This window comes from Anguilla anguilla, chromosome 1 (genome assembly GCF_013347855.1).
Source record: "Anguilla anguilla isolate fAngAng1 chromosome 1, fAngAng1.pri, whole genome shotgun sequence".
Taxonomy (NCBI): Eukaryota; Metazoa; Chordata; class Actinopteri; order Anguilliformes; family Anguillidae; genus Anguilla; species Anguilla anguilla.
Window position 1 is genome coordinate 50988011 of NC_049201.1, and position 16679 is coordinate 51004689.

The 16679-nt window shown below is 41.9% G+C and overlaps 1 protein-coding gene across 28 annotated transcripts in view; it reads left to right on the forward strand.

Annotated features, from left to right (window-relative positions):
- Positions 1-13825, forward strand: part of LOC118227443 (plectin-like) — a 191827-nt gene extending 178002 nt beyond the window's left edge. For 26 of the 28 annotated variants that reach the window (XM_035417968.1, XM_035417974.1, XM_035417982.1 and 23 more), the window contains 2 exons: positions 452-3796; positions 4288-11513. In XM_035417968.1, coding sequence (XP_035273859.1) covers positions 452-3796; positions 4288-10623 — 9681 coding nt within the window. In that variant the 3' untranslated portion in view covers positions 10624-11513. Of the gene's footprint in view, positions 1-451; positions 3797-4287; positions 11697-12270; positions 12385-12787 lie in introns of those variants that run through there. The other 2 variants (XM_035417921.1, XM_035418135.1) reach the window with 2 other exon arrangements.
- The last annotated feature ends 2854 nt before the right edge of the window (positions 13826-16679 follow it).

Below are 16679 nucleotides of genomic sequence, written 5' to 3' on the forward strand. Positions count from 1 at the left end.
CTTCCCACCCCCACATAAGCAGACAGATACACAGTTCAATTCAATGCAGCAAATGGTTCCTTTTTGGATGCCAAGAATGAAAAAGCTTCAGTTGCATGATGCATACTTGATCCAAATTGTGTTCAGTGTTGTGAATTAATGTCTTGTCTTCCATACATGAACTAAATGTGACATGACATCTAGTATTTGATGTTCAGGAACTCAAACCTCATATACTTCAACAATGAAATATATACATTTTAATACAACTTCTCATAATAACATAATTGTCATGTGTCTTATCCAACATGTACTGTATCTACATGCAATGTATCTTTATGTTAACAACATAATGTTCTTTTGTCTAAAACCATATGTATCTTATCTCTAATCTTCTTATAGTCCTTGTATTTAACCTGTCATAAATAACTCTTGATTACTTTCTTTTTGACATTTGCTTCCACTAATGCAGAAAGCTGCAGAAAAACTTAAAGAGGAAGAGAGGAAAAAGATGGCGGATATGCAGGCTGAGTTAGACAAACAGAAGCAGTTAGCTGAGGCTCACGCAAAAGCTATTGCAAAAGCAGAGAAAGAGGCCCAGGAGCTGAAGCTGAAAATGCAGGAAGAGGTTAGCAAGCGGGAGGTTGTTGCTGTGGATGCCGCGAAGCAAAAGCAAAATATCCAGCAGGAGCTGCATGAGCTCAAGAACCTCTCTGAGCAGCAGATCAAATCTAAGAGCCAGCAAGTGGAGGAGGCCCTGCAGTGCCGCACTAAAATTGAGGAGGAGATACGTATCATCAGGCTCCAGTTGGAGACCACAGTCAAGCAGAAAGGCACTGCCGAGTCTGAGCTCCAGAAGCTCAGGGAGAGGGCAGATGAGGCTGAGCGCCTAAGGAAAATCGCCCAGGAGGAGGCAGAGAAGCTCCGCAAGCAGGTGAATGAGGAGACCCAGAAGAAGCGCAAGGCTGAAGAAGAGCTGAAGCTGAAGTCAGAGGCAGAGAAGGAGGCTGCCAGGCAGAAGCAGAAAGCCCTAGATGACCTGAACAAGCTCAAGATGGAGGCTGAGGAGGCGGAGCGGCGCATGAAGCAGGCTGAGATGGAGAAGGAGCGTCAAATCAAAGTGGCCCAAGACGTGGCACAGAAGACTGCTGCCGCTGAGCTCCAGAGTAAGCGCATGTCATATGCCGAGAAGACCACCAAGTTAGAGGAATCCCTCAAGCAAGAGCACGGCACTGTCATCCAGCTGCAGGAAGAAGCAGCGCGCCTTAAGAAGCAGCAAGAAGATGCTGAAAAGGCGAGAGAGGAAGCAGAAAAGGAGCTGGAGAAATGGAGGCAGAAGGCTAATGAGGCCCTTCGTTTAAGACTCCAAGCTGAGGAGGAGGCTCACAAGAAGTCCCTTGCTCAGGAGGAGGCGGAGAAACAGAAGGATGAAGCCGACCGGGAGGCTAAGAAGAGGACTAAAGCTGAGGAGTTGGCCCTGAAGCAGAAAGAGACAGCAGAGAAAGAGCTGGAGAAGCAGAGGAAGCTGGCTGAGGGCACTGCACAACAGAAACTCTCAGCAGAGCAGGAGCTCATCCGTCTGAGGGCAGACTTTGACCATGCAGAGCAGCAGAGGTCTCTACTGGAAGACGAACTTTCCCGCCTCAAAAATGAGGTCAGCGCCGCCGTCAAACAGAGGATGCAGTTGGAAGAGGAACTTGCTAAAATGAAGAAGGAAATGGAATCCCTCCTGGCACAGAAGTCCAAGGCTGAAAAGGAGTCCAGGTCCAACACTGAGAAAAGCAAACAACTCCTTGAGACTGAAGTGGCAAAGATGAGGGACCTGGCTGAAGAGGCAGCAAAGATGAGAGCAATTGCTGAAGAAGCAAAAAAGCAGAGGCAAGTGGCAGAAGAGGAAGCAGCTCACCAGAGAGCGGAAGCTGAGCGAATCCTCAAAGAAAAGCTGGCTGCCATCAATGAAGCCACCCGTTTGAAAACCGAGGCTGAGATTGCCCTCAAAGAGAAAGAGGCAGAGAATGAGAGACTGAGAAGGCAGGCTGAAGCTGAAACTTACCAGAGGAAGGCACTGGAAGATCAGGCTAGCCAGCACAAGCAGGACATTGAAGAAAAGATCAACCTGCTCAAGAAGTCTTCTGACACTGAATTGGTAAGGCAGAAAAATATCGTGGAGGAAACCCTTAAGCAGCGTAGAATTGTTGAAGAGGAAATTCGCATCCTCAAGCTCAACTTTGAGAAGGCCTCCTCAGGCAAACTGGACCTTGAGCTGGAGCTGAACAAACTAAAAAACATGGCAGACGAGACGCAGCAAAGCAAAATCCAGGCTGAAAAGGAAGTTGAGAAATTCCGAAAGCTAGCTCTGGAGGAGGAGAATAAGAGAAAACAGGCTGAGGAGAAAGTAAAAAAGATTGCTGCTGCTGAAGAGGAAGCTGCTCGCCAGCGCAAGGTTGCTCAGGATGAGGTGGAACGCCTTAAAAAGAAGGCTGAAGAAGCCAAAAAGCAAAAAGAGGATGCTGACAAGGAGGCAGAGAAGCACATCGTTTTAGCTAAAGAGGCTGCACAGAAATGCAGTGTTGCACAGCAGCAAGTTCAGAGTGTCCGTGATCAGCAGAAGGAAGACAGTCTCAAGATGAAGGAGGACTTTGAGAAAGCCAAAAAGCTGGCGAAAGAGGCAGAGGCTGCCAAAGAAAAAGCTGAAAGAGAGGCTGCTCTCCTTCGTCAACAAGCAGAGGAAGCAGAGCGTCAGAAGCAAGCTGCTGAAGAGGAAGCCGCCAAACGAGCCAAAGCTCAGGAAGATGCTGAGCGACTGAGGAAGGAAGCTGAGTTTGAGGCTGCCAAGCGGGCCCAAGCTGAAGCAGCAGCTTTGAAACAAAAGCAGCAGGCAGATGCAGAGATGGCCAAGCACAAGCAGCTGGTGGAGAAAACACTGAAACAGAAGTCACAGGTCGAGAAGGAGCTGACTGTGGTGAAACTACAGCTGGATGAGACAGACAAGCAGAAGTCTCTGCTTGATGAAGAGCTGCAGCGCCTCAAAGACGAGGTCACTGATGCAGTCAAGCAAAAGGCCCAAGTGGAGGATGAGCTGTTCAAAGTCAAGATCCAAATGGAGGAGCTGATGAAGCTGAAGCTCAGGATTGAGGATGAGAACAGGCGGCTGATCAAGAAAGACAAGGACAACATGCAGAAGTTCTTGGAAGAGGAAGCAGAGAACATGAAGAAGCTGGCCGAGGATGCCGCCCGCCTCAGTGTAGAGGCCCAGGAGGCTGCTCGAATGAGGCAGATTGCTGAGTCTGATCTTGCCCAGCAGAGGGCACTTGCTGAGAAAATGCTTAAGGAGAAAATGCAAGCCATTCAAGAGGCTTCGAAGCTAAAAGCTGAAGCAGAGATGCTCCAGAAACAGAAAGACCTGGCTCAGGAGCAGGCTCAGAAACTTCTTGAGGACAAACAACTCATGCAGCAGCGCTTGGAGGAGGAGACCGAAGGTTTCCAGAAGTCCCTAGAGGCTGAACGCAAGAGGCAGCTAGAGATCACAGCCGAGGCAGAGAAGCTCAAGCTTAGGGTGTCTCAGCTCAGCAGCGCCCAATCCAAAGCAGAAGAGGAGGCTAAGAAATACAAGAAACAGGCAGATGAGATCAGTGCTCGTCTCCATGAAACAGAGCTTTCCACAAAAGAGAAGATCACAGCAGTGGAGACACTGGAAGTGCAGAGAGTACACAGCAGCAATGAGGCAGATGAGCTGCGAAAAGCCATCACTGAGCTTGAAAAAGAAAAGGAGAAGCTGAAAAGGGAGGCTGCAGATTTACAGAATAAGTCTAAAGAGGTATTGATGACGTGTTAAGTGCAGCATATTTTATTTTAACCCCTCTTCCAAATTACTAACAATCTTACAAGAGTTACTTTGTGTACTTCCTTGTAAATTTCAGACTACTAACATTGTATATTCAGTGCTGACCTCATGAAGAGTAGGTATGACTGCATAAAAAATGCATTATTATTATTATTACTATTATTATTATTATTATTATTATTATTGTTGTTATTAGTAGTAGTAGTAGTAGTTGTAGTAGTAGTAGTAGTAGTATCCTTATGATATTATTGTTATTTATTTTCTTGTCAAATGCTATCCAGAGTGAAAATGTATTAATTGAATTATGTATTGGAGCTATATTTATTTCTTATATTGACAGATATTGAAAATATTGATATTTCTATACAGTAATGTACAGCAACAGCAAATATTTTGATTCATGACTATGAATATTCTATGTACAGTCTATTTTGTCTCAATGCTTTTCTGTTTCCCTATAATAGATGGCTACTGCTCAGCAGGAACAAATTAAACAGGAAAAGACAATCCTCCAGCAGACTTTCATAACCGAAAAGGAAATGCTGTTGAAGAAAGAAAAGCTCATCGAGGATGAGAAAAAGAAGCTGGAAAAACAGTTTGAGGATGAGGTCAACAAAGCTAAAGCCCTCAAGGATGAACAGGAGCGGCAGAAGAAGGCCATGGAAGAGGAACGGAAAAAACTGCAAGCCACCATGGATGCAGCCCTCAAGAAGCAGAAAGAGGCTGAGGAGGAGATGCGCAACAAGCAGAAAGAGATGCAAGACCTTGAGAAGAAAAGGCTTGAGCAGGAGAAACTGCTTGCTGAGGAGAACAAGAAGCTACGCGAGAAACTACAGCAGCTCCAGGTCACGCAGGAGGCACCAACATCCCATACACGTGAGATTGAGATCCAGACCGATGCAGTTCCTGAGGGCGAGCTCGTTCACAGCACTATGGTTGGGACATCAATGTCAGTCCCCAATGGCCAGGGTGCTACAGATGATGTTGACAGCCAAAAAAGAAATGGAGAATCACCATTTGCTTTTGATGGCATTCGTGAGAAGGTGCCTGCCAGTAGGCTGTATGAAATAGGCTTGTTGAGCAAGAAAGAGTATGATAAGTTGAAGAAGGGCAAAACCACTGTGCAGGACCTGAGTCAGACTGACAAACTAAAAACATATCTGAAAGGCAAGAACTGCATTGGTGGAGTCTTACTGGATTCAAACAATAAAATGAGCATCTATCAAGCCATGAAGGAGAAGAAATTAACTCCTGGATCTGCAGTGGTGCTCCTTGAAGCTCAAGCAGCTTCTGGGTATGTCATTGACCCAGTAAAGAATAAGAAGCTTTCTGTCAACGAAGCTGTGAAAGAGGGACTGCTTGGACCTGAACTGCATAATAAATTGCTTTCTGCTGAAAAGGCAGTCACCGGTTATAAAGATCCTTACTCAGGGGGCAAAATCTCTCTCTTTGAAGCAATGAAGAAAAACCTCATTGTCCGAGACCACGCCATCCGACTGCTTGAAGCACAGATAGCAACTGGAGGAATAATTGATCCAGTCAATAGTCACCGTTTGCCCATTGAAACAGCTTACAAGCAGGGACAGTTTGATGCAGAGATGTACAAAATTCTGGCAGACCCTTCAGATGACACAAAAGGATTCTTCGATCCAAACACTCAGGAGAACCTCACGTACCAGCAGTTAATGGACCGGTGTGTCACAGATCCAGAAACAGGTGTGGTCCTCCTGCCTATCACAGAGAAAGCTGCAAAAAGTGAAAGGTCATACACTGATGAAGAAACAAAGGATGTGTTCAACAAGACTACAGTTTCTGTACCATTTGGAAGATTCAAGGGAAAGACAATCACAATCTGGGAAATCATTAATTCTGAGTACTTTACCGAGGAACAGAGAAAGGACCTGATCCGACAATATAGGACTGGAAAAATCACAGTTGAAAAAATAATCAAGATTGTTATTACTGTGGCGGAGGAAAAAGAGAAAAAGAAAGAAATTGCATTTGACGGTCTGAGAGCACCTGTTCCTGCCACTGAACTTTTGGAGTCTAAGATTATTGACAAAGACCTTTACAATAAACTGCACAAGGGTAACAAATCAGTTAAAGAAGTATCTGAACTTGAGCCAGTTAAGAAGGCCTTGAAGGGTACAAACTGTATTGCTGGAGTTATTATTGAGTCAAGCAAAGAGAAAATGCCTCTGTACCAAGCCATGAAGAAAGATTTGCTGAGAAAAGAGCCTGCATTACATTTGCTGGAAGCACAAGCTGGAACTGGTTTTATCATTGACCCAGTCTCAAATCAAAAACTCACTGTGGATGAGGCTGTCAAAGCAGGTGTTGTTGGTCCTGAGCTGCATGAAAAACTACTGTCTGCTGAGAGAGCTGTCACTGGATACAAAGATCCCTACACTGGAAAGACTGTCTCTCTGTTTGAAGCAATGCAGAAGGAACTCATCAACAAGGACCAAGCCATCCGTCTTCTTGAAGCTCAGGTGGCAACAGGAGGAATCATTGACCCGGTGAAAAGCCATCGCATCCCAGATGATGTTGCCTACAAACGAGGCTACTATGATGAAGACATGAATCAGATCCTGAGCAACCCAACAGATGACACCAAGTGCTTCTTTGACCCCAATACTCAGGAAAATGTCACATACTCTCAACTCCTAAACAAGTGTGTGACAGACAAAACAACTGGTCTTCAGCTTCTTCCCTTGTCAGAGAAAGCTATCAATGCAAAGGAGGAGACTACCTACACTGAAGTTCAGACTAAAGAGGTATTGAACCAGACAACAGTGGAGTTAGACTCTGGACCCTTCAAAGGAAGAAAAGTAACCATCTGGGAGATCATCAACTCAGAATACTTAACAGAAGAACAAAGACTTGAGCTGATTAGACAATACAGAACCGGTAAAGTGACAATTGAAAAGATTGTAAAGATTGTAATTACAATCATTGATGAGAAAGAGAGCAAAAAGCAAGATCAAGCCAACTTAAAGGGACTTCGAGCTCCAGTTCCTGCCAGCTCACTGCTCAGCTCCAAAATTATTGATAAACCCACTTTTGATCAGCTGCAACAAGGCAAAAAGACACCAAAAGAAATCAGTGAAGTTGATTCGGTGAAGAAGTATTTGCAGGGCACTGACAGCATTGCAGGCATCTTTGTTGAGCCAACCAAAGAAAAAATGAGCATTTATCAAGCTATGAAGAAGAAACTTCTGAGGCAAAACACAGGCCTTTCTTTGCTGGAAGCTCAAGCAGCCACTGGGTTCATTGTTGATCCAGTCAAGAATCAGTGTCTCACAGTGGACGAGGCTGTTAAAGCAAGTATTGTTGGTCCAGAGCTTCATGAAAAACTTCTCTCTGCTGAAAAGGCAGTGACTGGTTATCATGACCCTTACACCGGTGAGAAGATCTCCATCTTCCAGGCCATGCAGAAGGAACTCATTCCAAAGGAGCATGCAATGCCGCTCCTGGAAGCTCAGGTAGTCTCAGGAGGAATCATTGACCCAGTTAACAGTCACCGCCTACCCATTGATGTAGCCTTTCAGCGTGGCTTTTTAAACAAAAAGACAGCAGATACCCTTGCTGAGCCTTCTGATGAAACAAAAGCCTTCTCTGATCCAAACACCGATGAGAGTGTGACTTACAAACAACTGAAAGAGAGGTGCATGAGGGATCCTGGAACAGGTCTTTGTTTTGTACCCCTCTCAAAACCTCAGGCTCCAACTGTGGTGGAAAAGACCTACCTGTACACTGAGGAGCAAACCCAGAATGACCTGTCAAGCACTCAAGTTGATATCCCACATGAAAGCTTTGCTGGACAGTCTATGTCCCTCTGGGATGTCATGAACTCCAACCTTCTTCCTGAGGAAGAAAGGCTGAAGCTCCTTGAAGAATACCGTGCAGGTAAAATCACAAAGGAGCGCATGATCATCATCATCATTGAAATAATGGAGCAAAGAGAGATCATTAAGACTGAGCGTACAATGACATGTGACATGATCAGACGAAGAGTTACCATTGAAGAGCTGTACAGCGCTCGCATAATTGACTTGGAAACCTACAACTTGCTGAAACAAGAAAAGAAAACCATTCGGGAGGTAATGGAAATGCCAAATGTGAAGAAGTACCTGTTTGGCACAGGTAGCATTGCTGGTGTGATGGCTGACTCTTCCTCCAAGATAGGGCTTTATCACGCAATGAAGAGAGGGCTTTTGAAACCTGAAATTGCCCTCAGCCTACTGGAGGCACAGGCTGCAACCGGTTTCATCATTGATCCAGTGAGGAATGAAATGCTCACAGTAGACGAGGCTGTCCGCAAGAATGTAGTGGGTCCAGAAATCCATGATAAGCTTCTGTCAGCTGAGAGAGCAGTCACTGGTTACAGGGATCCTTACAGTGGCAAAATTATTTCCATTTTCCAAGCAATGAAAAAAGCCCTAATTCCAGAAGAGTATGCCCTCAAGCTGTTGGATGCCCAAGCTGCCACTGGTGGCATCATGGATCCAGAATTCAATTTCCACCTTCCTACAGATGTTGCCATCCAGCGTGGATACATCAACAAAGAAACAAATGAAAAGCTCTCTGGTGACTTGCAGGAATATGTAGATCCCATGACCGAAGAAAAAATGTCTTATGCACAGCTGCTTAAGAGATGCAAGGTTGATGGTGACAGCGGTATGCGCTTGCTTTCACTGGCAGACAGGAGGCTGCTGTTCAAGGGTCTAAGAAAACAAATCACTATGGAAGAACTGATCCGTTCTCAGATCATAGATCAAAAGACAGTCGCACAACTTAATGAAGGTCTGATTACAGTGGAAGAAGTGAGCAGAACCCTCCAGAAGTACCTTGAAGGTACTAGCTGCATTTCTGGAGTTTTTATTGAGTCAAATAAAGACCGTTTGTCAATTTACCAAGCAATGAAGAAGAACATGATTCGACCAGGAACAGCATTTGAATTGCTGGAAGCTCAAGCAGCCACAGGGTATGTGATAGATCCAATAAAGAATCTCAAATTGACTGTTAATGAGGCTGTAAGGATGGGAATTGTGGGGCCAGAGTTCAAAGACAAACTTCTTTCTGCTGAGCGAGCTGTGACTGGATACAGAGACCCTTATTCGGGCAAGACCATTTCCCTTTTCCAGGCAATGAAAAAGGGTCTTATCCTGAAAGACCACGGGATTCGTCTACTGGAGGCTCAGATTGCCACAGGTGGAATCATTGACCCTGAGGAGAGTCACCGCTTGCCAGTTGAGATTGCCTATAAGCGTGGCCTCTTTGATGAAGAGATGAATGAAATTCTTACTGACCCATCTGATGACACCAAGGGCTTCTTTGACCCAAACACTGAGGAAAACCTGACCTACCTGCAACTGATGGAGAGATGCATCACTGACCCAGAAACTGGACTTGTGCTTTTGCTTCTGAAGGAGAAGAAGCGTGAGAGGAAGACATCTTCCAAATCCTCTGTTCGCAAACGCAGAGTAGTCATTGTAGATCCAGAGACCGGCAAAGAGATGTCTGTGTATGAGGCATACCGCAAAGGGCTCATTGACCATCAGACCTACCTGGAACTTGCGGAGCAGGAGTGTGAGTGGGAAGAAATCACAATAACATCCTCTGATGGTGTGGTGAAGTCCATGATCATTGATAGGAGGTCTGGACGGCAGTATGACATTGACGATGCCCTTGCAAAAGCCCTCATTGATAAGTCTTCTTTGGAGCAATACCGTGCTGGTACCCTATCTATCACGGAGTTTGCTGACATGTTGTCTGGGAACATGGGTGGCATCCGTTCTAGGTCATCCTCATTTGGCTCAACTTCATCATATCCCATGAGCCCTATTCCCTCCCTCAAAACTCCTGCCACCATATGGAATGACCCATCAGAAGAGACAGGTCCTGTGGCAGGCATACTGGATACAGACACCCTAGAGAAGGTGTCCATTACTGAAGCTATGCATCGGAATCTCGTAGACAACATCACTGGTCAAAGGCTGCTTGAAGCTCAGGCCTGCACTGGTGGCATCATTGACCCCAGCACAGGAGAAAAGTTCTCTGTTGCTGATGCAGTCAATAAAGGACTTGTTGACAAGATCATGGTTGATCGCATCAACCTAGCTCAGAAGGCCTACAATGGGTTTGAAGACCCCAGAACCAAAACCAGAATGTCTGCTGCTCAAGCCTTAAAGAAGGGCTGGCTCTACTATGAAGCCGGTCAGCGCTTCTTGGAAGTTCAGTATCTCACTGGTGGACTGATAGAGCCAGACATCCCAGGCAGAGTCACCATAGATGACGCTATTAAGAAGGGTACACTGGATGCACGCACTGCCCAGAAGCTGAGAGATGTGAGCGCTTACACAAAATACCTGACTTGCCCCAAAACCAAACTGAAAATATCCTACAAAGATGCCATGGACAGAAGCATGATTGAAGAAGGATCTAGCCTACGTCTACTGGAGGCCTCCTCCACCTCAAGCAAAGGCCTTTACAGTCCCTACAATGTCAGTGGTTCTGGGTCAACCTCCGGCTCCCGGTCTGGATCTAGGACTGGCTCCAGATCAGGCTCCAGACGAGGCAGTTTTGACGCAACTGGTTCTGGTTTCACCATGAACTTATCTTCATCCACCTACAGTTCCACCAGCTATGGCCGTCGTTATGATGCTGGGCCACACAGTGGACTGAATATGGATCAGCTAATGCTGGCTCTCACAGCAGTCAAAATGAGCAGAACCTGTGGCTCAGAGGAAAGAGCAATCTTCACCACAACACTACCAATGCACTCCCCAGTTGCATAATTCAAAGTAAAAGAAGTTCTTAAAAAGCAAAAAAACAAAAAAAAAGGAAAAAAAATATTATTTATTCTGCTCTGCATGTGGTTGCATTTTTAAACTGCAGTGACAAGTCAAACTGCTGTACTGCTGGAAATAGTTTCATGGACATAGTTATTTTATTTGGTGTGGATATTCAGAGCTAAATCTTTATCTGTCTAACCTATGTTTTAAAAAAATTCTGAGAAAATTTTTATAGTTTAACTTTACAGCCATTTTAATCCATTATAGAGTATGAGTGCATTGTTTTTAAGTGCAAATCTGCAAATTTGCAAATCTTTTTAATTTCTTATTTAATTACTACTTTCTAATACTTAAATTGCCAAGTTGACGTCATTTCATTTTTATTGCAGTTAAGCTTAAAAGGTAATGTATAAATAGCAAGCGAAAATAGGAATTTTCCAAACTTCATGTATCATCTCTTTTGATGATTTACAGTGTTTTTCTTTCTTTTTTGAATTTATTGAAGAGAATAGTCCGCAATATATGCCAAGATAAAATATAAAATTGCTGTTTACTAGAGTAAAATTATATATATATGGCTTTATATTTCTAAATATGTGTATAGGTGTCTCATCATAATCATTTTACAAAGTGGAAATTATTATCTGGAAAAGTATAAAACAATTATTTGCTTGCTATCTGCAGAGCAGAATAAAAAATAAGATGGAAAAGTATAAAAACACTACACTTACACTACACTGGAAGAAAACTAAAGCTTCAAGATTCTAGAATTTTTTGCAACTTTCTTATACTGCCAGTAACCACATCCCCTGTGCAAAACTTGCATCAGATGCCACCCCATCTAAATCTTGATTACCACTAAACAGTGTGCACATAGTGAGAAACCCTCCTCAGAAGACCATACTGTCATTCCCATTTTCCACAAAATGGAACATCTGTCACTGAAATACAAAGAGTTCAACATCCTTTTGTGCAAGCATTCCTGGTTATCATCTCAAGACTTAAAGAAGACCTCAAAGGTGTACTGGCTTCATTGACAGTGCATGTTAAAAGACCTGCATCCCTCAACAGCATTTGTAAGTCGTAAGTGAAATACTTAGCACTCCTTAATTATACAGTTTTTGTCTTATTATTTTCTTATTTCATCCATTTCTGATGTTACCTATTTCTGCCAATAGGAGCTAACCATCTTGTACGTCTGTACTAGATTCTCTGCTTTGCATGTGAGTTTTTCCTCTTTCCTCCTTTTTTCACCAGCTATAAAGCCACACGGACATGGCTGTTATCTCTGGTAAATGACCTCATCAGGAAAATGACATGAATAGACAGGGTTTTTGAATTCACTGTGGGTCAGTGTGGTTTTTGTTTTAATTATTACAATAGATCAATTAGCCAGTTGCAGTGAGCAACTTGCAGATGACTGAATGTTTTCAAATAGGTTTTTTATGTAAAACATAAGAAAATGGAAACCATGCTTGCTGCAAAGGTAGCAGGGGCAAATTCCAGCTGTTCACCCACCTTATTTGTGTTTGAGTGCTCTACTCTCTGAGTATATTCAGAAGGTGAACATTTGTTCAGTGATGCCAGGGTGCTATGCATCTTTCAGAGGATTTCCTGGTTATTAAACATTGTGTTGTTTCTCACTGACAGATATCTTTCCCGGCCATTTATGGAGAAGGAAGTGTAGAAATTCAGGCTGTTTGGACTGATGGGCACCTTATCACAGATAATGCTGGAACACAACATTTTTGCCCAGGCATTAAGGTAATTCAGTTTTAATTTAATACTTGGCCAACTATGCGCTTCACTGGAAATAATTGGATTAGGGATATGAACGGCTGACTGCGCTGCATGTGTGTGCTTATTTTAAATAATCTCAAAAAGAGCAGCATCACACACATCATACATACAGTGCAGTCTAAGAATTTTGACAGTGACTCAGTATTTGTTGTTCTTTGTTTCATTTCAAATCTAATGTGCTGCAGTACAGAGCCAAAAAAACAAAATTGTATCACTGTCACAATCTATGTTTAACCCATCCTGTCATCATGCTTTCAGTTTATTGATTCTGTTTTTATTTTTATTTTTCATTATTATTATTATTATTATTATTATTATTATTATTTTGGACATTTCATTCAGGATCATTTTTTTGTTTTGCTTTTAGATCTGCATTCCAGCCCTCCTTCCTTTTCTCCACTACTCCTACCACACAAGAAGAGAACTGGGGCCACTGGTCCTTTAAGGCCACCCTGTTACATAAGGAGCTTCTTTTACTCTGCTTTGAAGCCAGAACTTCTTCAAACCCTGCAGTGCACTGCGAGACACTTGCCTAAAAACTTCAGGAGGGATCCCTTATGTTTGGGGCCTTCCAAGGCTTTGGAATGGCTTTGACTGTTTCATTTCATCTAGCCTCCATTTGAATTGGAAAAGGAACTGTTCTTGAGACACATGGGATGACTGAAAAGACTTGAACATGAACTTATTGTTCAGTTAATATGTCCAAATACCTTGAAATTAGGTTCTGTACTGAAATAAATTATTTTCATATATTTGACGGGGTTTGGATCCATTGCAGGCTAACGCAATGCATATAGCCCACCTTCAGAATTACTTCTTGCTGTCTATCATATATAATTAAGATTTAATTGAGGAATGCCCCAATGGTGAAGTTTTAAGTTACCAAAAATGTTAGTTATAATTACTTGATAAAATAGTTTACTTTACTGTTTAAAAGCATTTCTTCATTTAAACATTCTTGTTGCAAAAGGATCTTGAAGCTTTGATTCTGTTATTGTTTTACCAGTGTATCAGCTTCTGTTTTCCCAATGAAATTTACATACTTTATGTCCCATTCTTTCTTTAATGTATTTTACTTCTGTAAATCATCCTGTTTTATTTCATTTTTCAGCATATTTTTGATATCATATTATATATTTTTGCTTTGCATGTTTTACTAACTTGGTTATAAGTGTATGGATAAACCAGATGCAAGATGAAGATATTTTAAAATGTATCCACTTAACCAAGCATTTTTTATTTTTGTTTTAAGCTGATTTAAATGATTAAAAATATATTTAATCAAAACTAACTGGTTGGTTTTGCCCAGAAAAAGAAGTTTGTGCTGTGAGGCATGATGAAAGGAATTGGGTGTATGTTTTGAGCGTAACAATAGCTAATGTAAATAAATATGCCATAAAAGAGTTGCACTTGTCTTCTGATCATTATTACAAAAAATATTTAGTACATGCAGTAATTCTAAATGGTGACAGTTATATGTGTTAGATTATCAGATTCAAAATCAAGGACCAATTTTTTTTCCATATATCAAAATATTCTCTGTTAATATAAATCTAAATTAGTAAATTTTATTTATGTATACTGTGGAATTGTTTATGAGAATTATATATTCTGTAATCAGTAAATATAACTGCATTTGACTGAGGTTGAAATGAAATATTTTTTAAATATTGTTAATCTTTTTCAATGGACCTTTTACTGTACCCACACATTTAGTTACATATCATTGTAGTGATACTATATCATGGAGATGGTAATTCTATGATTGTGAAAGGGTTCTGTTCCTAACTGACACGTGGAAGATGGCCAGGTTTTAATCTGAGGGAATTAAGCTGCTGTACTGCAGAAAAAGGGAATCAGGAAATTAATGGATATTCTGGTGAAATCAGTTACTTGGACAGAAGATAATGGAATTTGAGACCTGTTTCCTTGTGTAGTACTTTAGTATGCCATGGGAAGGCACTGCTCTCTGTTTAATCAAGCAAACAAAGCTAAAAGAAGGTTAAAGTGTGGCTGCTCTTTATTTGCACAGAAAAGCAAGTGTCCTTGAGAGTTATTACAGAGAGTAAGTGTAACTCCGAAATATGCATAAATACTATGTACTGTTAACAAAAACACTGTCTAAATTCTAGGGTTTTCATTATTTTGATGGCAGCATTGTACAACTTTGTATAACTGCTCACACAAATAATACAGTGATAATAATTATAATTAATCATTTAGGTTGATTTGCAACTTATAATACGATATGGATATTGACTGAGAGACAAATGTGAGAGTTGTCCAGTTTATTTTAAAATGGAAGAACATCTCAGTTCTCAGGTAATGACTGCTGCTGAGGAGTGTATATCTACCTTGATCATAGGCTGCAAGCCCTGGAGCAGAGGTCAGGATTCCTATAGGCGGGCAGAAACTTTCCCAGGATTCCTTGAATGGCGTGTCCCACCTGCCCACCTCCCCTGCTTCTGTGGACAGGTGGACACAGGTGAGATGCATGGACCATGCTGAGAGCTTGAAGAATGCTGAAACAATAAAACTTATCCCGTTGAATTAACAAGGTGGTGGAAACATTTGTTAGGGATTTTGGTCCATGCTGACTTGATAGCATCAGGCAGTTACGGCATATTTTTCAGCCACACATTCATGCTGTAAACCTAATGTTACACATGATCTCAAAGGTACTCTGTTGGATTGAGGTCTGGGAACTGCTGGCCTTTGGAGTAAACTGAAGTCACCTGCATGAAGTGAAACCAGCTTGAGATGATGTCTGCTTTGTGACATAGTGCATTATTAAGTATCAATTTGAAAAAGGGTAGACTGTGGCTATAAAGGGTTGCACATGGTCAGCAACAATGCTTAGGTATGATGTGGCATTCAAATGATATTCACTTGGTATTAAGGGGCCTAATTTGTGTCAATAAAATATTACCCACACCATTACATCACCACCACCATCCCGCACCATTGACACAAAGCAGGATGGTTTCTTGCCAAAGCCAAATTCTCAGCAGAAAAAATTGTCAGCCCAGGCAATGTTTTAACGATCTTCAGTCATCCATTTTTGGTGCCCACTGTAGCCTCATCTTCCTGTTCTTAGCTGAGAGGAGTGGAACCCGGCATGGTTTCCTGCTGCTGTAGCCCATTTGCATCAAGGTTTGATGTGTTGTTCATTTAGAAATGCTCTTCCGCCCACAACTGTCATATAATTTTTTTTTTAAAAGCTGTTATTTGAGCATTTGTGGCCTTTCTGTTAGCTTGAACAAATCTACCCATTCTCCTCTGACCTCTCTCCTTAACAAGATGTTTTCTGCTACAGAACAGTCACTCACTGAATGTTTTTTGTTTATGGCACCATTCTCTGTAAATTCTAGAGATTGCAGTGAATAAAACTCTCAGAGGGGCAGCTGTTTCTGAGATGCTGGAACCACCAGATCTGGTACCAAAAAACATACCATGGTCAAAGTCGCTTAGATCACATTACCCATTCTAATGTTTGGTCAAACCTAAAAACTGAAGCTCTTCACCATGTATGCATGCTTTATATAGCCACGTGATTAACTGTTTGGAGGGGCAGGCTGATTGTATTAACGAGCAGCTATATGTTATAAAGTGGACGGTGAGTGTATGTATTAGGAATATATGCCGTCCTTGGACTGGCCAGTGGGACAGGAGTCACGGTTATTGGCCAATAGCATGATCTCACTCTTTCTCCATGCATTCATCTTTCTATCAGTCTGATAAAAGTTTATTTTTGTCTCATAAGACTTGTTTCCAAAACTTGTCAAATTCATCTTTGTATTTTTTATGTTTATTTTTTATCTTATGTTTTTCTGTTCTTGGGCTGATAAGAGATTTACATCTGGAAGTGCAGGCTCTGTAATTTGTGTCTTTCAGTCTTCTGCAGTGTTCTGTGGTACTTTCAACACTAATATATGGAAATAATTAGCAATTACTCAAAAAGACAATTTAGGATTTGACATATTAGGATTAGGCGTATTTGAAAGCAGTTATAATCATCATGTCATCATTTTCTAATGTCTTCCATGGAGGCCTGATCACTGGTGATTAAGTCCTCTACCAGTTAGTTTCTTCGTTAGGACATGTGGAATACGTAAACATGCTGCAACGGCTCTAATTGATTTTTTCTTTTCTTTCATCCTCACAATAGCTTTATTGTTTGTCATATTCAGTTCTCTGGTCCTTATCTGCAGTTTTCTTGTCTTGTATCTTTTAGCTTATCAAGTAGACTCTATATACAA